The sequence below is a fragment of the Artemia franciscana genome, chromosome 1 (assembly GCF_032884065.1).
Source record: "Artemia franciscana chromosome 1, ASM3288406v1, whole genome shotgun sequence".
NCBI classification, from domain to species: domain Eukaryota; kingdom Metazoa; phylum Arthropoda; class Branchiopoda; order Anostraca; family Artemiidae; genus Artemia; species Artemia franciscana.
The window spans coordinates 25,122,124-25,149,330 of NC_088863.1; the positions used below are offsets into that span (position 1 = coordinate 25,122,124).

Here is a 27,207-nt window from a genome sequence, read left to right on the forward strand (position 1 = left end):
GAATCCCCCCAATGTCAAAGGATCTAGTCGGAATTAAAAATTAGAGCTCTGAGACACGATATCCTTCTAGATATCAAATTTCATTGAGATCCGATCACCCGTTCGTAAGTTAAAAATACCTCATTTTTTCTAGGTTATGTCAATCATGTATCTAGGACTTGTGTTTATTTTTCCCACCAAGTTTCATCCCGATCCCTCCACTCCAAGTGTTTTCCAAGATTTTAGGTTTCCCCCTCCCAAATCCCCCCCAATGTCATCAGATCCAGTCGGGATTTAAAATAACAGCTCTGAGACATGATATCCTTCCAAACATCAAATTTCATTAAAATCTGATCAACCGTTCGTAAGTTAAAAATACTTTAATTTTTCTATTTTTTTCAAATTAACGGGCCCCCCACCCCCACCCCCATATAGTCAAATCGGGAAAAAGAATATTTATTATATAATCTGGTCCGGTCCCTGATACGCCTGCCAAATTTCATCGTCCTAGCTTACCTGGAAGTGCCTAAAGTAGCAAAACCGGGACCGACAGACTGACAGAATTTGCGATTGCTATATGTAACTTGGTTAATACCAAGTACCATAAAAACTAAATCCTTACTAAGAACTAGAAGGATAATACAAAAAGCTATTTCTAAAATGTCGCAAGAGTTGCTGTAAAAATCCAAAGCCTGAGATGAAGAGGAAGAAGAAGAAGCTAAAGGAATGTTTGAATAATCAATCTCAATAAAGACTCAAGTTAATAATGGTCTTCGCATTTTGATTTTTGAAAAAACATACTGCTTCATAAACACACTACAGTATTTCTAAACATAGAGCGACTCTCTAACTATTATGCATATCTACTTATTGCCACGCAAAGTGAGCTTACCTCTGTCACGGCTACTAATCCATTCCAGGTCATGGCAGTCACAGAATCTTTCCTAAACTCTTCAGGAAGCAAAGGCATTGAAGCTGGAAGGATGCTGCTATCAACAGTGTCCCCCATTGACCCTAGTCGACGACCAGCGTCCTGAAAATAGCAATATCTCTTTTACACATTTTGAAAAGGATACTCGAGCCCTTAATTTCAATACCGTCCCCTTAGGGAGCAAATGTTCATGATCATGGTCTACCAAAGGCTAAGATTTTCACTAAAGAGTAGCGTTAAAATCATACATTAAATTATTTACTCCATTGATGGGATGATTAATTGAAAGGTGGATATGCGATATTTTTCACCTGGGATACTTAGGATACTGGGGATACTTTAGGATACTTAGGATACTGGGATACGGGGATACTATTTTTCATGTGGGATACTTACAAACATCTGGGATACTTATCTAATTTGCAAAGCAATTCCAATATAAATACTGACAAAGACCCTGACTGAACTTATGAAGACCTTGGCTGTTAGCTTGGCTGAACTTATGTGAGTTGAGGAAGTTGAGACTCTTTCAAAATCTATTTTGTGATTTCAGTTTTAAAATCTGATTAATCGATGATATTTTTTCAGTAAGTTTTATTTCATTTTATTTGTTTTATATTATATTCCTGTGATGACAGCTGTTACATATATAGCATAACTATTTGCTTAGATTGTATTTACAATATTATTTGCTATCTCAACAAATTTCATCGTTATTTTTCTTGTTTTGAATTTTTTTTAAATAAAAGTAAGGAGCAACATTAAAACTCAAAACGAACCGAAATTATTCCGTATATGAAGAGTTCCCACTCTTCAACACCTTGCTCTTTACGCTAAAGCTGATAGCACTTTTTAAAAAAGCTTCCTATTCTAGTTAAATGGCCTCTGTGTTTCAGTAGCCATTCTTAAAATATTGGGACAAACAGTCAAACTTAAGCGTAAAGAGCAAAGATATTGAGGAGGGAACAACCCTTCATATAAGGAAAAACTTCAGTTCGTTTCTCGTCTTAATGTTGCTCCTTACTTTCAGTTAAAAAACTATTTTATTTATCTAATTTCTGTTCGTTTTTCAATAGTGCAGGTAAAGCTCTGCCTCCATGAAATATACCCCCCCCCCCCTAACGGAAAAATCTTCCATGAAAATTTCATCCAACGTAAAGTACTCTCCCTCCCCCCTGTCAAGTTCCCTCCAGATAGTTTAATTCTAGCTGAAAATCCCCCTCCCCGTAATTTTTTTTTTGCGGACGATTTAGTCTGAAAGTTTATCCATAACATACTTTTGCTTGAAAAAGACTTCAATCTCTCAACGTTTCTCGATCATTCCAATAATACCCCCTTCCGTAGAATTTTTTTCCGGAAATCAAACCACGTAGAAAATAGCCTGTATACTTCCCAATAACAAATACTACACGTAACGAATGGGCAAATTTTTACAGCTTACAGGCCTCTCCCCACAGACTGTAGGGGTCATTTTACCCCTAAAGACATAGTTATCTGATCGTTAAACTATATTCAACAAAATGGATATCTCAAAAATGTTGATCAGATAACTTTGAGAAATAAATGAGCATGGGAGGGGGCCAGTTTCCCTCCAATCTTATTTCTCATTTTAAAAGGCCACTAGAAATTTTACTTTCCGTTGAAATGAACATCTCCCAATTTTTCAGAACCATTATTTCAATACGATCACCCCTGAATAATAATAAAAAAAACAAAACTGATAAACAGATAAACGCGCATTTTGGTAAAAACAGCAAAATTCCACACTTTTGTATATAAGAATTTGAAACTTCTACAGTTGGGTTCTCTGATACGATGAATCTGATGGTGTGATTTTCATCAATATTCCTTGAATTCTAGGGGGTGTTTCTCCCCTATTTTAAAAATAGGGCAAATCAGGGACTATCATATAGAGGTGCACTGTCATCACAACATATTGGTGTAGAGGTGTGGTATAGGTTGCCCAACCATACAAAAGAATCAATTTTGCTCAGTTCGTTCCGATTTTTTTTTTTAATATCTTATTGAGTAGATAAAAGTCGTTTGTTTAGTTTTTCCGTTTAATGTTTTGTGAATAGGGTATATGCGATAATCTTGTGAAGTGATTTATTTCCTTTCATATGGAATACTCTTATATTGCCCAAATATATAGAAGAATTGATTTTTCTAATCTCGTTCTCGAAAAAAAAATACTTAAAAATATCTTATTGAGTAGCTGAAAAAAATGCTTACATTTTTGTTGTTTAGTTTTCGTTTATTTGTTGTTTGTTTATTTTTCTACTTTATGATATTAGAAGAAGGATATTTTTGCTTGATGATTTTTCTGTCAAAGTTTTTGAGATATTTTTTATCCAATGACTGATTTCTCAAATCCCCGTATTGGCCGTTAATAACCTCTGGCATGTTGGCAATACGGGAACGAGTGTATGTATTGTTTTTTTTATTTCGTCAGTAAATCAAGTCAAGTTTCTCAGGTTTGTAACTTTTGATGGGTAATACTAAACTTGATGAGTCTTAAATATTTGGAATCAGCATAATAAGCTGACCTTTCTGATTATTTGTAGATATCAAAATTTCGCTTTTTAGAGTTTCGGTTACTATTGAACTGAGTCGCTCCTTACTTACGGTTCGTTACTTACAGAATCAAATAGAACTGTTTCATCCTGCTTTCAAATTTGGAAAAAAGGGCATCTTTCATCAAGTTTCTCATAGAGCGATTGAGGAGGGGCTTACACAGCCTTTTTTTTCTTGGGTGGCTTTAAAATGTGACCAGTTTTTATTAGCGGAGTAAGCAACTGCTTCTAAAATCATGTTTTCTTTAATATTTAATTAAAGCTATATAGCAAGTCAAAGAAAAAGAATGGGGAAATGCTACACACGCCCCTTTGTAGTATAGCCTCAAATATGGACTTGCTGAAACAACTTTTACTTCCAGGACTAAAAAAAATTCAAACGCTTTCAATCCAATGGTAAATGAATTAGCAACAACTCCAGCTTAAATATAAAGTTGTTTAACATTTGATACGCTACAAATATCAGCACTCGGCTGTACTGCAACAGCAGAGCCGTTCCTAGGGTTGATGGTGCCCAGGAAAAAATTAACTACAGCACCCACTCTTGACTCCCATATAAGCAAAGAAATGTAATCAAACCAAAAATTCTGCTTAAAGTCGGCAGCCCCCCAGGCACGGCCCCCAGCCACCGTGCCCAGGGCAGCTACCTTTGTCACCCCCCTTCAGCTGTTCTGCGTATCAGTGGATCAATAATAGCAAAAAGCTTCGCCATTTTCAATGCAACAATATTATCTTTGTCAAATGCTAGACATGCTTCTAGCTTCACAGGGATACATAGGTTCTTCATATATTTTTAGTTTTTCCAGTACTAATATTGAAAAACTCACAACAATCCACATCTAAATAATTAGAATAGCAACATATTGTACTGCAATAAAAATATATAGCAATATATATATATATATATATATATATATATATATATATATATATATAATTAGAATATACATTTATATAATTAGAATAATTAGAAATACAACTTAAAGTCGACTTTGACTCGTTTCCACCAAGTCCAAATGGCCGTTGTGCTATTTAATAATACGACTGTAAAATCAATAGTAACCAATATACAAAATCTCCAGATCCTCATCTCCAGAATATGGTAGTATCTAACATACGATCACGTACCTTGGTAGTAGTAGAAGAGGTTAACTGGTTAAAAGGACTTTCAGCAAAATTCTGATCGAATATACGATAATTATATTTATTACTTTCTACTTCATTATAAAAGAGATTGGTCCCGTCTAGGTGATCATAATTTTGTGAATTAGCAAATGTGTACCACTTGTTGAGTTAAAAGAAATTCAATGTAGACTAGGTCTTTTTATGCACCATCGATGCAGCATCTATCTTTTCAACTATAATTTAGACTGAATTGTTATTTTAACCTACATGTATGCATTGTTGACCAGGTAAATAATCAAATAGTTTGGAAAACATAATTTTCTGAGTCACTAATGGATGTGTGATGTTACGCTGATTTAATTTTCCGAGTCTTTTCGGTTTTATTTCTTTTCAATAGAATCCCCGGTGAAACTAGTCCATGACCAGCGATCTTAAAAAGTATCAACGTTATTTTTTTACATTTTTACACAAGCAAGCCTTTTGTTTCATTACTCTTCTAGAGTGTACCCATCAAATCCTCTAATGGTACCCATCAAAAGCCACAAGATTGAGAAAATCTGTCAGATTTACGAAAAAGGGGGAAAACATTCCCAACAAGTCAAGCAATCTTAGTGGAAATCACACCAGCAGAAAAATACTGTAGAGGTTTCAGGCTCTTGTCGACAAAAATGAGGAATTTTGTATTTTTTGTAGAAGAAAGATCAAGGATGCGTGAATTTGTTTTTTTTTTACTTTTCTAGGGTGATCATATTAAACCAGCGATCCTAGAAAATCGGGATAGGGTTCATTTGATCGGAAATCGAAATTTTTAATGTCCTTTTTAAGTGACCGACAAAATTGTAGGGAAGATAGCCCCCTCACAAGCCCCATTTTCCTGAAAGTAGTCCGATCAAAATTTTGAGATAGATATCTTGTTCAGCATAGTTGAAAGGTTAATGATGCGTGTTTACTTTTTTTCTGCCAGGGGTGATCGAATCGAACCAATAGTCCTACAAGATCAGGAGAGGCCTCATTTAAATGAAAATTAAAGGCTCTAGTGCTGTTTTTAAGTGACCGAACAGATTGGAGGGCAACTGGCCACCTTCCCCGACCCTTTTTCCCCTAAGTCGGAATACCGATCGTCCAATAGCTATACCCCTGGGGATGACATGGCTCACAACAGTCCCTGAGGAGAGGGCTGTAAGTTATGCAATTTGTCTATTGTTTACAAATAGTACTTGTTATCGGAAAATATATGGATTTTTTCCGGGATGGGGGAGCGAATTTTCTGCGCAGACAGGAGGAAATTTTTCTCGGGAGAATTTTCTCAGGGGAGGAAAGTTTCCAGGAGAAAATTTTACATAGGAAATGCAAAATCAATGCGGATGTGACAAAAGTTAGATGAGTTTCCACAAATCATGTTTTTTTATATATATTGTTCTAGTTTCCAGGGGGGAAAGGAAACTACAAAACATACTCTTTTCCTCCAAGGTATCAGTAAAATTGCTTAAAATTGTTGTTTTGTGTATCATTCATTTCTCAACTAGATGGTTCATTCCTTGCAAAAAAAAACCAGTTTTTTTGGGAAATACGAACAACACATCAAACCTAATAAGAACATCAGACAGTAAAGCTCAGCCTTCCTCCCTACAGGCGTCCATTTTACTATTGTCAAGACCATGTAGTGAAAACTAGGTTAGATTGAGAAGGCAAACTATTAGAAAATTGATCAAGTTTCTATTGTTAAGATATCAAATCACTATTCATTTCATTTCATTAAATTATTGGTTTGCAAAATAAAAAACAGGGGAATTCCTAGGAGATATAAGGTTAACAATATTTATGTGGCACTAGAAATCACGAGCTAGATACACGGACTATAGGGGGTCAGGATCCGCTTCATCCTTTAGCTTATGGCTTTTATCTTATATGGCCTTTAACTTACCCCTTTATCTTATAGTTTTAACTTCAAGAACTCAAGAGGATTGGCTATGAAACAACAAAAATTTACTGCTTTAAATAATTGCAACTTACCCCCATTTTTAACTTTCCTTTTCTTTCTGCATACCTCCGTCTCCTTTCCTCCCACTTGTTCAATTGGTCAACCTCTGTTGTTTTCTCCACACCAAGAAACATAGAGCTTTTCTTACTGATCATCCTGAAATTGATTTTCATTTACTTTTCTGTCGGCAATTTCTTGAAATTTCTACTTAGCATAATAAAAAAGGTTCTATTCCAATGCTATTGATCTCACCTTTTCCATCCTTAGAGAAAATCCAGAATAAAAGTGACAATCAAACAGTTCGTGGTAACGAACTGTAGTAAGGAGCGAAGGGCTCAATAGTAAAGGAAACTCTAAAAAACGGAATTTCGATACTAAAAGATACATTAAAAGAATCGGATTTTTATACTGATTTTAAATATATAAGTTTCATCAAATTTAGTCTTACTCATCAAAAGTTACGAGCCTGAGAAAATTTGCCTTATTTTGCAAAATAGGAGGAAACTTATTTTGGAAAGCCATAGAATCTTAGCCAAAATTACACCACCGAATTCAGCGTATCAGAGAACCCTATTGAAAAAGTTTCAAGCTCCTAAATACCAAAATGCGGAGCTTCATAATTTTTGCCAGAAGACCGATCACGGGTGCGTTTTTTTTTTTTCAGGGTGATCGTAACGACCACGTGGCCCTAGAGTGTCGCAAGAGGGCTCATTCTAACGGGAATGAAAATTTCTAGAGCCTTGTTTAAGTGACCAAAAAATTGGAGGGCACCTAGGCCCCCTCCCACGCTCATTTCTTCCCAAAGTCAACGGGTCAAAATTTTGAGATAGCTATTTTGTTCAGCATAGTCAAAAAAATAATAATTATGCCTTTAGGGATGACTTACTCCCCCACAGTCCCCGGGGGAGGGGCTGCAAGTTACAAACTTTGACCAGTGTTTACATACAGTAATGGTTATTGGGAAGTGTAAAGACGTTTTCGGGGGGATTTTTTGGTTTCGAGGGGATTTTTTGGTTTCAGGGGGAGGAGGGTTAAGGGGAGGGGGATATGTTGGAGAATCTTTCCTTGGAGGAATATGTCATGGGGGAAGAGAAATTCAATGAAGGGGGCGCAGGATTTTCTATCATTGGTATAAAAAAAACAATGAGAAAATAAATATGAAAAAGTTTTTTTAACTGAAAGTAAGGAGCAGCATTAAAACTTAAAATGAACAGAGATTATTACGCATATGAGGGGTTCTTCTCCTCCTAGATACCTCTTTCTTTACGCTAAAGTATTTTTAGTAATTTCAACTATTTATACTAAGGCCTTTCTGATTCAGGGGTCATTCTTAAAGAATTGGGACAAAATTTAAGCTTCAGTGTAAAGAGCGAGGTATTAATGAGGGGTACAAACCCCCTCATATACATAATAAAAATATAAGAATATAGAAGTTGTTACGTAAGTTAATTCTTAAGTTACGTATATTTTTTACTAATAAAAACCTTCGTTCAAAATTAAAAGTTCTAGTTGCCTTTTAAGTAACCGAATAAAATTGGGGGGCATCTAGGCCTCCTCCCCAACCCCTTTTTTCTCAAAATCTTCTGATCAAAACTAAGAGAAAGCTATTTAGCCAAAAAAAAATTAATATGCAAACTTCATTTTAATAATTTATGTGCGGAGAGCCAAAATCAAACATGCATTATTTCAAAAATGTTCCGAGATTAAATAAAAAAAAAACATTTTTATAACTGAAAGTAAGGAGCGACATTAAAACTTAAAACGAACAGAAATTACTCCGTGTATGAAAGGGGCTGTTCCCTTCTCAACGTACCGCTCTTTACGCTAAAGTTTCTTACTGTTTAATAAAGTGGAATTGAGAGGAGTCAAACTTTAGCGTACAGAGCGGGACGTTCAGAAGGGAACAGCCCCTTTCATACACGGAGTAATTTCTATTCGTTTTAAGTTCTAATTTCGCTCCTTACTTTCAGTTAAAAAAAACTAGTTTTTTTGTATAATCACACTTTAAATCTTTTACCGAATAGGTTATACCAGTTCATTAAGTTTATATAACAAACAGTGGAAGAAGCTAAAAAGGAACATACATTCGCTGCTTATTTTAGTGCAAACCACAATATGGATTTTGGAATGTGCTTGAATTCATTTTAGTATAGTTTTGAAAAAAGTATATAACCAGTAACTACCACTACCCAGTTATACTATATTGTATTTGATCGATATTATTAAAAAAAGGCGCTTGATCATTTTGGTTCATGAAGGAACTCGTAGAAACAAAAAAGCCTAGACCAAGAAATAGGTGTTTTTTATATATAATGCATTCAAAGAATACGTTTGCAAATTTCAGGAAGGACATGAGCCACTCCCACTGGCCATAACAGAACAGCCCCATTCAAGTTGCCCTATCCTGTCTGTCGTAATTTTAGAAAGTTCAGCAGAAACATTATAATCTTGACAGCCCAGTTATAGAAAGTACAACAGATGTACTTTTTGGAGAGAGAAAGCAAATTACTCGAGCTACACAGGAAAGATAATAAGAAAAAACTCTATTCATGTCATTTATTAATGCAAAGAGATACAATGCAGAAAACTAAGGACACAAAAATTTGTCTTCAAAAAAAGGCTTCAAAAAACCAGAAAAACGCGAAGCATAAAAAGGATGAAGTTTTTAAAACTTAAAGCTGAATATTTGAATGCACTGGAGCCATAAGAGGCGTCAACCTGCAAAAATAAAGTAGATGCAAATGTATTTTTTTTTTAATCTGGGGAGGGAGGAAATTTTGTAGTTTTCTAATTTTTTAATGAATATGCTAAAAAAGATATTTTTTTAAAGTCTAGGGGAGGGCCTATATCTCCCTGCCCTCTCACCCCCAAATTGACACCACTATTGGAAAAAATTCACAGAATAGCGTTATAAGACTTTTAAATAAATTGATCTAATTTTATATTGAGTTACAAATAACAATACATTGACGAAAAAGTTACTTGTGTGATGTAGTAGAGAATATCCCACCATGAGACTAAGACGAGCGACCTACAAATTTAAACAAGCAATTTCTAGAACTCCATTTTCTTACCATAACACCCTACATTTATGTGACAAAACAATCAGCGTTCCTACATTGCATGAATTATCAGAAGAATGAAATAAATTTTTAGTTTGACACAAATTCTCTTCTAAAATACATTGAGCCAATAAAGAGTTCTAGATCAAGTCTTGGAAGGATTCTATCAATTTTTACTTTGAATCCAGAGTGAACCATAAATATTTATTGGAAAAATGATTTCCTTTAAAAAAGGAATGGAAAGGAAAGCCATTAAGGGTCTAAAAATATACTTTTTGGGCAAAAATTTCTTTACAGGAATAAACCAATCACAGGAAGACAAGCTTCACATATTCTTTCTATGCGTGAATAATATTCACCAAGAAATTAGGGATAGAAATTCCCCTAGAGATGAAATAGCCAACCAATATATCAAAACTCCTTCTGCAGCTGTATCAAAACAGCACGAACTCAATCGGCCATAGTTTTAGAAAGTTGAACATTAGCATAAAATCAAGAAAGTTAAGTAGCAGAAAATATAAAACTGTACTTCCTTCAAAGAAGAAAAAAAACTATTCATGCAGTACTGAAAACCAAGCTTAAACTACTTCTAAGAAACCAGTTATTATGCTGCATGATTAAGTTCGTTTAGTATAAATACAGCTGTAGAAAGAGCTTTGATCTATCGAATGACTGTTTTATCTCAAGAGATATATTTTCTCCCCAGCTTTATGCAAAATAATATTGAACATATTATATGGTTACATAGAATTTTCCTTTTTTATGCCAGTCATCCGACAATCTTCACTGCTGTTACCAAGGTCGTATCAATGCGCCCCCCACCCCATTGATACGGCCTTGGTACCCTAACCCCCCTATCCCCAGGTCAGAGGGTTTGACCCCCCCCCCCCGCGAAAAAAATGTCTGACTCGTAAAAATGTTATAAAATGAATCTAAAAACTTTTTTGATTAGTATTTTAAAGTTTTTTGTACTCCTTCCTCCAAAAAAAATCCTTTTGTACCCCACCTCTCCCGAAAACAAGAGCTAAAAGCTCATATGGCACTTGTGACGAGGTCAGAAGAGCCAAGACCCAAGTGCTCATATGGTATGAGATCTAGCAAAATTCTAAGAATCAATAGACTGCTTTACAAGGAAAATCAGAGGCTTAATGCCGGTCGGAATTTAAAATAAGAGCTCTGAGTCACGAGGTCCTTCTAAATATCAAAATTCATTAAGATCCGATCACCCACTCGTAAGTTATAAATAACTAATTTTTCTAATTTTTCCTCTCTCTTCTGCCCCTCCCCCAACCAGATGGTCGAATATGGAAAACAACTTTATCAAGTCAATTTGTACAGCTCCCTGACACTCCTACCAAATTCTCATAGTCCTAGCACGTCCTGAAGCACCAAACTCGCCAAAGCATTGAACCACACCTCCTAATTCCCCAAAAGCAAGCGGATCCAGTCCGGTTACTTCAATCACGTATCTACGACATTTATAAACCTTTTCCAAGATTTCCAGTTTCCCCCTGCAACTCCTTCCAATGTCAACAGATCTGGTCGGGATTTGAAATAAGAGCTCTGAGACACGAGTTACCTCTAAACATCAAATTTCAGTAAGTCCCGGTCACCCGCTCTTAAGTTGAAAATACATAAATTTTTCTAATTTTTCCAAATTAACAACCACCTGCTCCCCCAAAGAGAACGTATCCGTACCAATTATGTCAATCTTGTATCCATAACTTCTGCTTATTCTTCTCATCAAGTTTCATCCCGATCTCTCAACTCTAAGCGTTTTCCAAGATTTCCGGTTTCCAAGATTCCTGTTTCCCCCTCCAACCCTCTATGTCCCCGGATCCGATTCGAATTAAAAATAGAGCATGTGAGACATAAGATTCTTCTATATATCAAGTTTCATTAAGATCCGATCACCCATTGTTAAGATACCTCGATTCTCACGTTCTCTAAGAATTCCGGTTTCCCCCTCCAACTCCCTTCAATGTCACCTGATCTGGTCGGGATCTACAGCATGACTTCTAAAGCACAAGATCCTTCTAGTAATCAAATTTCATTAAAATCTGATCACCCGTTCGTAAGTTACAAAAACCTCATTTTTTCTAATTTTTCCGAATTACCCCCCCCCCCCAGCTCCACCAAAGAGAGCGGATCCGGTCCGGTTATGTCAGTCACCTATCTTGGACTTGTGCTTATTTTTTGCACCTAGTTTCATCCTGATCTCTCTGCTTTAAGCGTTTTCCAAGATTTCCAGTCCCCCCCCCGCCTAATGACACTGGATCCAGTCGGGGTTCAAAATAAGAGATCTGAGTTTCGAGGTCCTTCGAAATATGAAATTTCATTAAGATACGATCACTAACTCCCCCAAAGAGAGCAGATCCGTTCCGGTTATGTCAATCCCGTATCTAAGACTTGTGCTTATTTTTCCCACCAAGTTTCATCCCGATCCCTCCACTCTACGCGTTTTCCAAGATTTTAGGTTCCCCCCCCCCCAACTTCCCCTTCACTGGATCAGGTCGGGATTTCAAATAAGAGCTCTGAGACATGTTATCCTTCCAACCATCAAATTTCATTGGATCGCCCCTTCGTAAGTTAAAAATAACTCATTTTTCTAATTTTTCAGAATTAACCCTCCCCCCCCCCAACTCCCAAAAAAGAGAGCGGATCCGTTCCTATTATATCGATCACGTATCTAGGACTTATATTTATTTTTCCCATCAAGTTTCATCCCGATCCCTCCACTCTAATCGTTTTCCAATATTTTAGGTCCCCCCAACTCCCCCCAATGTCACCGGATCCGGTCAGGATTTAAAATAAGAGCTCTGAGACAAGAAATTCCTTCTAAACATCAAATTTCATTAAGATACGATCACTCCTTCGGAAGTTGAAAATACCTCACTTTTTTTATTTTTCAGAATTAACCATGCTCTCCCCAACTCCCCCGAAGAGAGCCGATCCGTTCCGGTTATGTCAATCACGTATCTGGGACCTATGATTGTTTTTACCGCCAAGTTTCATCCCGATCCCTCCACTCTAAGCGTTTTCTAAGATTTTAGGTCCCCCCCCAATGTCACCAGATCCGGTCGGGATTTAAAATAAGAGCTCTTAGATACGATATCCTTCAAAACATCGAATTTCATTAACATCCAATCACTTTAAAAATACCTCATTTTCTATAATTTTTCAGAATTAAAAAACTCCTCCAAAGAGAGCAGATCCGTTCCGGTTATGTCAATCACGTATCTAGGACTTGTGCTCGTTTTTACCACCAAATTTCATCCTGATCCCTCCAGTCTAAGCGTTTTCCAAGATTTTAGGTTCCCCCTCAATCCCCCCCAATGTCACAGAATGCAGTCAGGGTTTAAAATAAGAGCTCTGAGACACGATATCCTTCCAAACTTCAAATTTCACTCAGATCCGATCACTCCTTCGTAAGTTCAAAATACCTTATTTTTTCTAATTTTCAGAATTAATCCCCCCCAGCTCCCCCAAACAGAGCAGATCCGTTCCGGTTATGTCAATCACGTATCTAGGACTTCTGCTCATTTTTCCCACCAAGTTTCATCCTGATCCCTCCATTCTAAGCGTTTTCCAAGATTTTAGGTTCCCTCCCCTCCAACTCCCCCAATGGCACCGGATCTGGTCGAGATTTAAAATAACAGCTCTGAGACACGATATCCTTCCAAACATCAAATTTCATTAAGATCCCATCACCCGTTCGTAAGTTTAAAATACTTCATTTTTTCTATTTTTTTCCGAATTAACGAGCCCCCCCCCCCCAACCCAAGATGGTCAAATCGGAAAAAAGATTATTTCTAATTTAATTTGGTCCGGTCCCTGATACACCTGCCAAATTTCATCGTCCTAGCTTACCTTGAAGTGCCTAAAGTAGCAAAACCGGGACAGACCGACAGAATTTGCGATCGCTATATGTCACTTGGTTAATACCAAGTGCCATAAAAATCCTGGATACAGACCTGGCTGGTCTATATGTTTTAGCAAAAGAATAATATATTCATTCGGCATAGTCGTACATACAGTTATAAAACAGAGAAAATAAAAGTTTTCTGCAATTTTGTAACGAAAATTGTTAGGCAGAAGCCTTAGATTTTTGCTTTAGAGGAAGGCAATTTTTTTTTCTACAATCCTCCTGAGAGTATAAGACACAGTTTTCCTGTCGTCAGACAGAGATTTTGGCTAATACATCTTAAGCGAATAGAGTTAAATACTTATAATTGCTTATTTGCAAGACTCAAATATATTGTCTATTGCTAAATAATTAATGAAGTATTATTTCATTTTCTATAATGACTATAGAAACGGCGCATCTGAAGATGGAGAAGGATTTGCTTGATGTTTTCCAAAGAAATTGTCTAAAGATTGCATTGGGTAGGCTACCCGTCTGATTGACCGTATTTGAAGCAGTAATCTATACGAAAATGTGGTTCTATCCCAGCTTCAAGAGCTATAATGCTGACAAGCTTGAAATGGCTAGGACACGTTTTGTGGATGAAAAATGACAGATTGTCAATGATCGCCCTTTTGGGCCGTCCATCTAAGGCCAAACATAAAGGATGTCGCTCTCGAATCGGTGGGAAGAGGTAGTAAGAAAGGATTTAAAAAGATATGGAATTTCTTGAGAGGCTGCAAAGAGGGAAGCTTAGAATAATTGGGATAGAACGCGCGCAGCTGTGTTGGCCCCAGGCGACTTGGACCTGCGGTGAGTCACTAGCAGTAGTAGTAGTAAATACCAACTGCTTTCGATTCCTAAAACAGGGAACTGTTTTATCCGATAAAAGCTTATAAATTTTCTGTTACTCCAGATTCCTTGTAACTGATAGTGTCAATTACATAGTCAACTGTTCGTGCAGTAAAGAAAACCAAGCTCGAACTACATCTAAGAAACCAGTAATTAATCCTATATGACAAAATTTTGTAATATATTACATCCAAAGCTTCGCTATATCTTAATTTTACCAACTGAAGTAATTGGAACCGCAACAGTGTTGCCGCTTCGTAAAGTAATAAAAAGATGATAGCCGTATTTTGGATTTGTTATTCATACAAACAAAACTTGACAGTTGCACAGGCTACAAGTATAGGTATTAAAAGGAATACAACCTTGACCTTTGTAAAGGTTTCATTTTACAGGAAGAACTTAAATGTTTGTGTTGCTTATATTTTCATATTGGCATATTATGGCTTATCATTTTATTTTTCGCTGTATTTTCTGGGTTTGTTGCTAAACGTGTAAAATGATTAGGCATAGTTTCGTGCAAAACTTTCAATATTAATAATTTTACATAAGCCTTTTTTTTGTAGATAATCCATCCATCTGATTTCAGTCTGAACATTTGCAGCTCAGGACTTTTTTTATACAGAAACTGAACATAAGCTTACTCTTGAATTGGAGAGAATTCGAAAGAAAAAACGAGTGGCAGTCAATCGTCTTTCAGCATTTCTAAGAGAATTGGTTCTGTAATTTCTAAGAGAATATGTTTTAGTATATTGGTTCTACGTCCCATATTAAGAAGTTTTTTTATTTCAGAAGAGGGAAAGGACCCACATAATTTGATAGTTCAAGTTACAAATGGTCTCCAGTAGAGCTACAGATTTCACGATCCTCAACTAGGACATTCTCAAAGAAAATCCAAAGTACAATCAGACTGTTGCTTAAAATCGAAGTGTCCAAATCAGATTACCGGTATACCATTCAAATGTCCACAACCAAGGTTTTCTAACATAAATCGTTACAAGAAACTTGCACTACGGCTACTTGATAATGATGGTATTTCAAGAGCTTGGCGAATTCTCAAAGCTTCTCAACTATGGCATTGCCAAAGAAATTCAAATATAACTATGTCATTGAAAATCAAAGCGTCAAAATCATATCCATAATCCAATTTTCCATGGCAATGATTTCTAATTAAACTTTGTTACAAGAAAAATGTACCTTGACTATGTGATAATGATAGTATCACAACAAGCTTCTCAACTATGGCATTGCCAAAGAAATTCAAATATAACTATGTCATTGAAAATCAAAGCGTCAAAATCATATCCATAATCCAATTTTCCATGGCAAGGATTTTTAGTTAAACTTTGTTACAAGAAAATGTACCTTGACTATGTGATAATGATAGTATCACAACAAGCTTCTCAACTATGGCATTGCCAAAGAAATTCAAATATAACTATGTCATTGAAAATTAAAGCGTCAAAATCATATCCATAATCCAATTTTCCATGGCAAGGATTTTTAGTTAAACTTTGTTACAAGAAAAATGTACCTTGACTATGTGATAATGATAGTATCACAACAAGCTTGGCAAAACATTTCGCCACTGAATAAGGACAGACAACTACGTATACCACCATTAAAAATTAGCAGAGCAACGGACCTGTAGATGAGACTAAGCCCCACCCTTAGGATTCTTTAAAAAGTTCTAATATCATGAAATAAAAATCAGTTTTGCAAAATCAATCTCTGTATGCAGTAGGGAAGACATAAATCCCTCAATGGTTTTCTGAGACTCACACTTGTGGGTACAAACTCCTAAAGATATGTTTCAATCTGAAGTAACGCTCTTAGATAATCTTTCAGATGGGTATCGCATCCCGTCTTTTGGAAGTTTTACTCGTTCTGGTTGGTCTTTCTTCTGTTTTTTTATTTTATTTTTTTTATGCTCGTTTTGATATTTTTTTTTAAGTGTTTAACTCGCTCAAGGACTTTTATGAAAAATTTTTAATCCAATAGTTTTGTAGATAACTTCTGCTGATGATGAACACTGTATATGTGTTCGAAATATCCAGTTAAATAATTTTATATCTATTCACTGTCAATAAAAAGGTTTCATCCCTATTTTGAACTGTTTTACTATCATAATAATTTAGTATTATCTACTTCTTCTTTTATGCGCTTATCCTTTATGGCCTATTTCGCCCATCTACTTTTTTTTCCTAGCATATCGTTGACAATTACCAGTAAAAATAAAGACAGAATAATAAGAAGAATCAACCTATTTCATCACTGTACTGTGAAAAACACTTCTTCCCATATAAGTTTCAACAAAATATTTGAAGAACAATCGACGGTTCACAATTGATTTGAGGTTTCTCGCTAATCATCCGCAACATCGTCAGCATCAGTTTGAAAGAAAATCAAGAGTTTCTGTGTCCGTTCCCATGAGAGCAATTCATCGATTTACACAGACATCTCTCTCTGAATACACACAAAAATAGTCTAGTCGATGCATTCTCTGGAAAAGATTCCTGGGAAACTACAGAAGCTCGAACTAAAATTTTTACTGATTCCATCACCGGCTTGTTATCAAAGTACATAAGGAAATGAAATTATTAATTAGAAATGTAAGTGTTAAGGAAGGGGACACAGAAACAGAGTTCCAACTTAGACTTTATTCCTGTCAAGATGACATTTCTGCTTATTTTTGTTAGGCATATCTAGGTTTAGATTTTACAAAAATTGTAGTTCCCAGTCAGCCTTTTAAGCTTCAAGAAGAATTAAAAGTACTGAAAAAAATTAAAGCATTTGATTATAACTACATAGACATCAATTCAGATGGTAAAATGAACAATTTCCATTTTAAAAGTTAACAATTCAATACAAGCGTTTTTCTTAATTGGCTTTGGTATATTTTCAAAAACGGAATCGATGACGACCCAGCAAAAAATTTAGGCTAAAATAGCTATAACGTATCCATATATAAAACATACGGGGGCGAAAAGGAAAATAAACCTAAGAAATACAAAAAGAACAGTCTTGCAACAGGTCAGTATTATTCAAGTTATAAAATCCAAGGTCTTATCCAGGGAGGGGGGTAGGGGGTTTGAACTTCCCAAAAACTGTTGTCCTACTCGTAAAAACGAAACAAAAATATATATAAGAAATTTTTAATTTTCTGTTTTTTATTTGTGACCTCCCCAACGGAAAAAAAATCCCCCCTATTTGAACAAAAATCATTGACACGGTCTTGATAAAACCGCAAACTTGGGATTAATGTGCGAAAGGAAAAGGAACCATAGATGAGAGAGATCAATAACTATGAGGGAACCAAGACATCCATACAACACACTAGAATTAAGTCCTCTGGGTAGAAAAACGAGATGAAATGTTTCTAATAAACTTCAAAATTAAGATTCTTCCGCTGCATTAATTCAAAAGACTAGCTCAATTCTTGGACAAAACATAAATCTGAATTTGTTTGAGGGAGTAGATGTTACATCCATGTTTTCCAAAAGACATGTCAAATAACAGGTTCTAAAGCTCTGCAGTCGAGCTGTTAAGATATTCATAGGATTACTAGCTGTTGGGGTGGCGCTTCGCGCCACCCCAACACCTAGTTGGTGGGGGCGCTTCGCGCCCCCCCAAGCCCCCCCGCGCGCGTAAGTCGTTACGCGCCATATTAGTTACGCGCCATTGTAGTTGTGTCCCTATGTCCCACCTGTGAATATATATATATATATATATATATATATATATATATATATATATATATAATATATATATATATATATATATATATATATATATATATATATATATATATATATGTTTTTAACTACGTAAAACTTGCGAATATACAACATTCTTTGCTGTCCCATTGTCTGTGCACATAAATAGATTGTCAGGTTTACCGACTCTTGAACATGCAACATATAATGGTCCATGGGAAAACAATCCGTATTCAGATCTATACCTCATGATTCTAATGATTGCCCTTGAGCTTTGTTGATGGTGATTGCTAATCGACCATTCCCTGAGTCGCCATCGTCATTTATATATCTCCCTGTGCACCCCGGCGTCCCCTTTGTAGTTATGTCCCTGTGTCCCGGTCGTCATTTATATTCCCTGTGTCCCGGTCGTCATTTGTGTCCCGGTGTTCCAGTCTGTGATTTCTCTTTGAGTGTCCCGGGCGTCATTTATATTCCTTGTGTCCCAGTGTCCCGGTCGTCATTTATATCCCCCTGTGCCCCCCGGCGTCCCCATTGTAGTTGTGTCCCTGTGTCCCGGTCGTCATTTATATTCCCTGTGTCCCGGTCGTCATTTGTATCCCGGTGTCCCGGTCTGTATATACATTCGTTTTTTAGTTTTGTTTTTCTCCTTTATTTTTTTCCTTTTTTCTTTTTTTCTTTTTTAGTTTATTTAGATTTTTCGATTTTTTAGTTTTTTTATTAGTTTTTAGTTTTTTTTGTAGTTTTTACCATTTTTTTAGTTTTTTTAGTTTTTTTTTTTTACTTATGTCCTGGTTGTCATTTATACTCCCTGTGTCCCGGTCGTCATTTGTGTCTCGGTGCTTTGTTGATTGCTAATTTATATTATATTTATATTTATATTTTTTATATTTATTAATATTTTTTTAGTTTTCTTTTTCTCTTATTTTTCAGTTTTTTCCTTTTTTTTAGTTTTTTCTTTTTTAGTTTTTAGTTTTTTTTTGTTTTTTACCTTTTTTTAGTTTTTTTAGTTTTTTTAGTTTTTTTAGTTTTTTAGCTTTTTTAGTTTTTTTATTAGTTTTTAGTTTTTTTTTAGTTTTTGCCTTTTTTTAGTTTTTTCAGTTTTTTTAGTTTTTAGTTTTTTACCTTTTTTTAGTTTTTTTAGTTTTTTAGCTTTTTTAGTTTTTTTCTTTTTAGTTTTTTTTGTAGTTTTTGCCTTTTTTAGTTTTTTTTCTTCTTTTGTATTAGTGTGAAATAATTCAGACGTCATATGCGGACAAACACGACGTCACTCGACAGACAGACAGACAGACATAACCCACAAACAACTTATTTTTATATATATTTATTCATATTTTTTTAGTTTTCTTTTTCTCTTTTATTTTTCAGTTTTTTCCTTTTTTTTAGTTTTTTTCTTTTTTAGTTTTTAGTTTTTTTTAGTTTTTTACCTTTTTTTAGTTTTTTTTAGTTTTTTTAGTTTTTTAGCTTTTTTAGTTTTTTTATTAGTTTTTATTTTTTTTGTAGTTTTTGCCTTTTTTTATTTTTTTCAGTTTTTTTTTAGTTATTAGATTTTTACCTTTTTTTAGTTTTTTTTTAGTTTTTTAGCTTTTTTAGTTTTTTTTTTCTTTTTAGTTTTTTTTGTAGTTTTTACCTTTTTTAGTTTTTTTCTTCTTTTGTATTAGTGTGAAATAATTCAGACGTCATATGCGGACAAACATGACGTCACCTGATCCACACACAGATCCACACACAGACAACTTATTATTATATATATAGATATATATATATAGATATATATATAGATATATATATATCTAGATATATATATATATATAGATATATATATATATATCTAGATATATATATAGATATCTAGATATAGAGATATCTAGATATCTAGATATATATCTAGATATATATATATATAGATATATATATAGATATATATATATATATATAGATATATATATATTTTATATATATAGATATATATATATATATATATATATATATGTTTTTAACTACGTAAAACTTACGAATATACAACATTCTTTGCTGTCCCATTGTCTGTGCATATAAATAGATTTTCAGGTTTACCGACTCTTGAACATTCAACATATAATGGTCCATGGGAAAACAATCCGTATTCAGATCTATACCTCATGATTCTAATGATTGCCCTTGAGCTTTGTTGATGGTGATTGCTAATCGACCATTCCCTGAGTCGCCATCGTCATTTATATATCCCCCTGTGCACCCCGGCGTCCCCTTTGTAGTTATGTCCCTGTGTCCCGGTCGTCATTTATATTCCCTGTGTCCCGGTCGTCATTTGTGTCCCGGTGTTCCAGTCTGTGATTTCTCTTTGAGTGTCCCGGGCGTCATTTATATTCCTTGTGTCCCGGTGTCCCGGTCGTCATTTATATCCCCCTGTGCCCCCCGGCGTCCCCATTGTAGTTGTGTCCCTGTGTCCCGGTCGTCATTTATATTCCCTGTGTCCCGGTCGTCATTTGTATCCCGGTGTCCCGGTCTGTATATACATTCGTTTTTTAGTTTTGTTTTTCTCCTTTATTTTTTTCCTTTTTTCTTTTCTTTCTTTTTTAGTTTATTTAGATTTTTAGATTTTTTAAGTTTTTTTATTAGTTTTTAGTTTTTTTGTAGTTTTTACCATTTTTTTAGTTTTTTTAGTTTTTTTTTTTTTTACTTATGTCCTGGTCGTCATTTATACTCCCTGTGTCCCGGTCGTCATTTGTGTCTCGGTGCTTTGTTGATTGCTAATTTATATTATATTTATATTTATATTTTTTATATTTATTAATATTTTTTTAGTTTTCTTTTTCTCTTATTTTTCAGTTTTTTCCTTTTTTTTAGTTTTTTCTTTTTTAGTTTTTAGTTTTTTTTTTTTTTACCTTTTTTTAGTTTTTTTAGTTTTTTTAGTTTTTTAGCTTTTTTAGTTTTTTTATTAGTTTTTAGTTTTTTTTTTAGTTTTTGCCTTTTTTTAGTTTTTTCAGTTTTTTTTTAGTTTTTTACCTTTTTTAGTTTTTTTTAGTTTTTTAGCTTTTTTAGTTTTTTTTCTTTTTAGTTTTTTTTGTAGTTTTTACCTTTTTTAGTTTTTTTTCTTCTTTTGTATTAGTGTGAAATAATTCAGACGTCATATGCGGACAAACACGACGTCACTCGACAGACAGACAGACAGACATAACCCACAAACAACTTATTTTTATAAATATTTATTCATATTTTTTTAGTTTTCTTTTTCTCTTTTATTTTTCAGTTTTTTCCTTTTTTTTAGTTTTTTTCTTTTTTAGTTTTTAGTTTTTTTTAGTTTTTTACCTTTTTTTAGTTTTTTTTAGTTTTTTAGCTTTTTTAGTTTTTTTATTAGTTTTTATTTTTTTTTGTAGTTTTTGCCTTTTTTTATTTTTTTCAGTTTTTTTTTAGTTATTAGATTTTTACCTTTTTTTAGTTTTTTTTAGTTTTTTAGCTTTTTTAGTTTTTTTTTCTTTTTAGTTTTTTTTGTAGTTTTTACCTTTTTTAGTTTTTTTCTTCTTTTGTATTAGTGTGAAATAATTCAGACGTCATATGCGGACAAACATGACGTCACCTGATCCACACACAGATCCACACACAGACAACTTATTTTTATATATATAGATTAGGAAAGAATGAACAACACTTTGACTTAATTTCACGACCGCAACCCCTCTTCATGGTAGTTTTGGCATGTTTTATGTTTTGACGTTACTATTTACCAGTGTTTTTAAAGAAAAAACCTTAACAGTAATTTAATTTCTGCTGGTTTTTGATTCTCAAATGAATTTAATTTTTGTTTTCCCATTAATGATCCACCCTCGTTTACGGGAGACCAACCCCTCAGCATGCCTACACATGAAACATTGTCATTTTTGCTTAAAAGGAGACAGGACGTAATCTCAACAAGTTTTCAATATTTAGGAAAAAATTGGAAATACTGTGCAATAAAAATACAAAATAAACTATAATTCTTTGCTATTAAGGGCCTTTGTTACTTGACCGTAGATATCGCTGCAACCACGATGAGTTTGTACAATAGTAGGTTATAGCCAAAAATATGCATAAACTAATAAATGATACCACGAAAATTAACAAAACGGGGAACGAAAAGTAATGTCAATTAAATCGCTTTATGACACATATTGTTTCAGATTATAAAACTAAATCGGCCAAACTATTATCAAAATAAAAAAAAATTGCTTCTAGTTCATATACAAAATATTTAAATTACACAATTTAATGACAAGACAAGTCGACAAAAAGTTTTAGAAGTAGCAAGAGCAAAATATTTCCCAGAGATTGTTCTTGAAATCAAAATAAATATTTGAGATCAGATAATGAACAAAATCCCAGTAAATATTTAATTAAGACAACTTTACATTGTAAAAGACAAAGTTAAACCTTGACTAAGAGATAAATTAAATTAATCACCCAGACATGAAATACTTTTCTATTGTGGATTTAATTAAACAGAAAATTCCGAACGGTTGAAAACTTTCTCAAACTTTACTTAGGATCAAAAAGCGACTTGAATTAAAAGTTCGATGGACTAGCAATGCACACTGAATCACAATTCAAAGTTCTGTATTGACTATTTCCATGGGAATACTTAAGTCTAATTATAAGTCCCTCACAAGAAAAATAAAGAAAAGTATTAGATCCCAGTAAAACAGTCCGTGATACCCATTTGCAATGTTTGCTATTGATCTTAGTAAAGCAAGCATGCTGAGGAAAGGGAGTCCCCAAGAACCTTCCTTAAAAAACAAACGCACACGATTTCTGAGATATTTCATTTATTTCTCAAACACTCTATCTTGACAAACATGGATCTAAAATTACTCCTTGTGGTGATTAATATAGAATAATTAATACAGATTAGTAATTAATAATGTAGATTAATAGAATTATCATGATGACTAATATAGAATTAAAATTCTCGTCTTCATTTTTCAGACTGTAAAGAACAAGGCAAGCTGGTGTACAACATTAGTGTTTTCTTAATTAAGAAAGGTCACATCGATGCTCCATCTACACCGGAAACAATTTATTACTACGAATTAATACAATTTATACTAAGAAACATTGCGTTTCAAAATACATCTTTTAGCTCTGACTTAACAAGACATATAAGGAAAGAATCTTCAAAGTAGCAAGTCTTAGCTTAATTACAGGTGGCATTTTTGCATCTCCAAGAAAACTTTTCTAATCGGTTGAACCTAGATAGGATACTAAATCTATCTTAATTGACATAGGTGCAAAGAGCTACAACAGGCATGCCAATGTTCAGTTAAATTGGAAGAAAAAACACCAGCGCCATTAGTAGTCTAGCGATGCTCGGTATCATTATAAAAGGCACAGGCCTTTTAAAGTGAACAGTTATAGTTGGATACAAGATAGGAAAGTACGCATGAAAAGGAGGTGCAGGACAAAGTTTCCAAAATTATGACGGAAGCAATGTCCACCACCTAGTAAAGAGCGAACCACAGTTCGTCGTAACCGAAAGTTCTCAAAACCCGTCTTGAAAAAAAAAGAAACCTGGCTATTGAGAATGTTTAGAAGAATTATACGTATATGCAAAAAAATTATACTCAACAGCACTTACAACCTTTTCTATGAATTTATATATTTTCGAACATTTCATCTTTTTTACTTTTGGAAGCTTTATATGCCCAGGATATCTGTATACCCAGGACGTACAGAGATACAAAAAAAAAACACAGCATTATAAGTAAATTCTAGCTTCTTTTACTAATGATAGTGGACAGTACATACCTTAACAGCAGCTATTTAAATTGGTTTATTGGATAATAAAATTTATATTGCCATTGCATTTTTTGGTGATGATAATATTGTTAAAAAAAGAAAATAATTGAAAACTCACTCTTTAGCCTCTAGAGCAGCATTGGCAATAATTTCCCCCACACTTTTACTGAGCTTAGCTTCGCCTGACAAATTCCTTAGAACTGGAGTTGGTGACGAAGGCCTTAGTGGTGGCTGCCCTTTAGTAGCTTGGACATTCTGAGGAGGTAACTCAGGCCTTGATTCAGAGTTGGATAAGGGCACTGTACTCAATGATGCCATCCTACTCCTGCAAGATATTGAATTAAGCAACAGATAAACAAAAATGGCATTAACAAATGAACAAAGTCTCACACAGAAGGAAGGAGGGGTAAATGATATTGGGCTTCTTTCATCTATTCTGGGAAACTATAAAATTGCAGCAGAGACATACTTCTTCAGCGCATGTCAGGCCACAACCTTGTAAAAATCCACAAACGTATGATCCAGTTCACAAAATTTGGACTGTTTGGATTTATTTGAGTAGATCACAAGCAAAGTCACAGACAGGTCAGACCTATAGGAGAGCGTCAAACGATTTTATTGCAGAAGGAATTTGATCCCAGGAAAATGCAGCTTTATCATACAATTAAATAAAAGAAAAGTTTTTTCAACTGAAAGTAAGGAGCTACATTAAAATTCAGAGCGAACGGAAATTATTCTGTATATGAAGCCCCCCCCCCCCCCTTCAATACCTTACTCTTCACACTAAAGTTTTTACACATTTTAAAGAAACATTCTTACTGTAACAAAACGGCCCCCGTGTTTCAGGAGTCGTTCTTGAAAAACTGAGACAAACAATCAAACTTAAGCGTAAAGAGCAAGGTATTGAGGAGGGGGCAGCCTCTTAATATGCAGAATATTTTTTGTTCGTTTTGAGTTTTATTGTTGCCCCTTACTTTCAGTAAAAAAAAAACTTTCAATTGAAGTTGGGGAAAACAAACAAAGAAACAAACACGCATCTGTGGCCTTTCTTCTGGCAAAAATGCAAAATTCCACATTTTTACAGATAAAAGTTTAAAACTACTATAATGAGGTTCTTGGATACTCTGAATCTGATTTTGTGATTTCCATTAAGCTTCCTCGGCTTTTAGAGGGTGTGTTCCCCTTTTTTTGAAAATCAGACAAATTTTTTTTAGGCTCACAGCTTTTGATAGGTAGCACTAAACTTAATGAGTCTTATATATTTGGTATCAGCATAATAAGCCGATCCTTTTGATATGTCTATTGGTATAGAAATTCTGGTTTTTAGATTTTTGATTACTATTGAGCCGCGTCGCTCCTTACTTACAGTGCGTTATCACGAACTCTTTGATAAATTAGACTTCCCAAGAGAGCCCTTTGTACCAATTACTACAGCGTTTATAATTTAAAAAGAGGTATTTCTTGCAACAAGAAAAAATCAGATTATGTGCATGCCGGTTGTCAAAAGAGCATATCAACAATATCTCAGGAACAGCTGAGGGTATTCGATGGAAACTTTCACAGCTTATTGATGGGAATGATTGAAAATGATCAAAGGACAACCAGCCATTTCTTACTCTTTTTAGGTGTCCCTCCCCCTCAGCATTCATCTAAATTTTGGAACAGCCATTTTTTCGAAATAATGAAAAAGTTTTATAGATGTGCCTAAGATGATATGCCCCCCACAGCCCAGAGAGCAAAGATTATAAATGATGCAGTTTCTCCAATTTTTTCATGCACGATTTATCATTCGAAAATCGGGGAATATTTTATTCTGGGTTTGTTCGAAAAGGCAAAGGGCATTAAGGTCAAACTTCAGGAAATAATGAGGGTGTGTTGAAATAGACCGAAAGACATTATGTGCATCCAGGTTATCCAAATAGCATACCTGCAATATCTTAGGATTGGCTATATCTTAAGATGGATATTAACTTGAAACTTTAAGGGACATCAGGGAACTTTCTTGCGACCAGTCCCAAGTGCGATTGCAAATACTTGTGACTGCAACTACGATCACCTGCGACTGCAACTACTTGCAATTATAACTACTTGCAGCTTCAAATACGACTATTTGAGACTGTGCATGTGCCTACTTGCAAATACTCCCGACTGTAACTGCATCTATTTGAAACTGTGGCTACTCTTACTTGTAATTTTTTTCAGAAAAGGTTGAGGGTAACAATGAATAAAATTAAAACTTGCTATGAACATGCTGGGGGTCAAAAGGGCGCATCAGCAATATTTCAAAAGCGGCTTAGGTTATTTAGTTGAAACTTTTAGGGCATGTGGAGGGAGGGGCTTGGAAAGTGGACGAAGGTAATCAGCCATCAAACACCCTTTTTAGATACCCCTATCCTGCAACATTGATCGAAATTTTGAAAAAGTCAATTGGTTCAAAATGGTCCAAAAGGTTTAATTACTATGCCGCCACAGATACCGCGCCCCCTTCCCGCAGCCCCGAGGCAGAGGGTAGTAAATTTTTCAAGCTGTTCATTATTTAAACACAGGATTAATCATTGGGAAAGAGGGATTGTTTGATCCTGGATGAATCCAGAAATGCCAAGAGTATTATGGTAAAACTCTAGAGAACATTAAGGACTACTGAACTAAATAAGATTTCACTTAAAACTTTCAAGGCTACTACTACTATTACAACTGCTATTATGACTAGTTGTGACTGCAGCCAAGACTACTTGCCACTACAACGCCTTGCAACTGTAGCTACTACAACTGCGATAACAACAATTTACGACTGTGAGTAGTGTGCTATCAACAAATCCGACCGTCCAATACCCCTTCGAATCCCGATCCTGAAATTTTTTTTAGGAACTTAATCAAGACACAGGTGCTTGTTACGTAATAAGGAATGTTTTCTAAAAGATGCAGGTGTTTGTTACGTTATAGGGTTTGTTTACTTACGAAATACTTTCTTTGGTTGTTACGGAATAGGAGTTTTTCGAGTCCGTTAGTCAAGCAGGTACGCCCCAGTTGAAAGGCCCAATAACTATGCTTTTGGATATAAAACGACCCTCCCGGGGGAGCCTAGTATCCAATTCTAATGGGGAGGAGGGGCTCTAGCAACAAATTCTAATGGGGGCCCTAGCATACAATTCCACCGGGGGGCCAAGCATTCAATTTCACCGGGCCTCTAACCTAACCAACAGGGACTCCTGGCATAAATCCAACGAGAGGGAACTAGCAACCAATCCCAACGAGGGACCCTTGCAGTCAATTCCAACGGGGCCATAGCATCCAATTCCACCCAGGCTCACGCAGCCA

At 34.9% G+C, this 27,207-nt stretch overlaps 1 protein-coding gene across 2 annotated transcripts in view; it reads right to left on the reverse strand.

Moving 5' to 3' along the window:
* Positions 1-411: 411 nt before the first annotated feature.
* LOC136027304 (uncharacterized) overlaps positions 412-27,207 on the reverse strand; it is a 61,028-nt gene continuing 34,232 nt past the window's right edge. Inside the window, exons 3-5 of one of the 2 annotated variants that reach the window (XM_065704418.1) lie at positions 24,008-24,214; positions 6,622-6,745; positions 412-1,012 (exon numbers count right to left, since the gene is read on the reverse strand). In XM_065704418.1, coding sequence (XP_065560490.1) covers positions 833-1,012; positions 6,622-6,745; positions 24,008-24,214 — 511 coding nt within the window. In that variant the 3' untranslated portion in view covers positions 412-832. Of the gene's footprint in view, positions 1,013-6,621; positions 6,746-9,098; positions 9,308-24,007; positions 24,215-27,207 lie in introns of those variants that run through there. The other variant, XM_065704425.1, reaches the window with a different exon arrangement.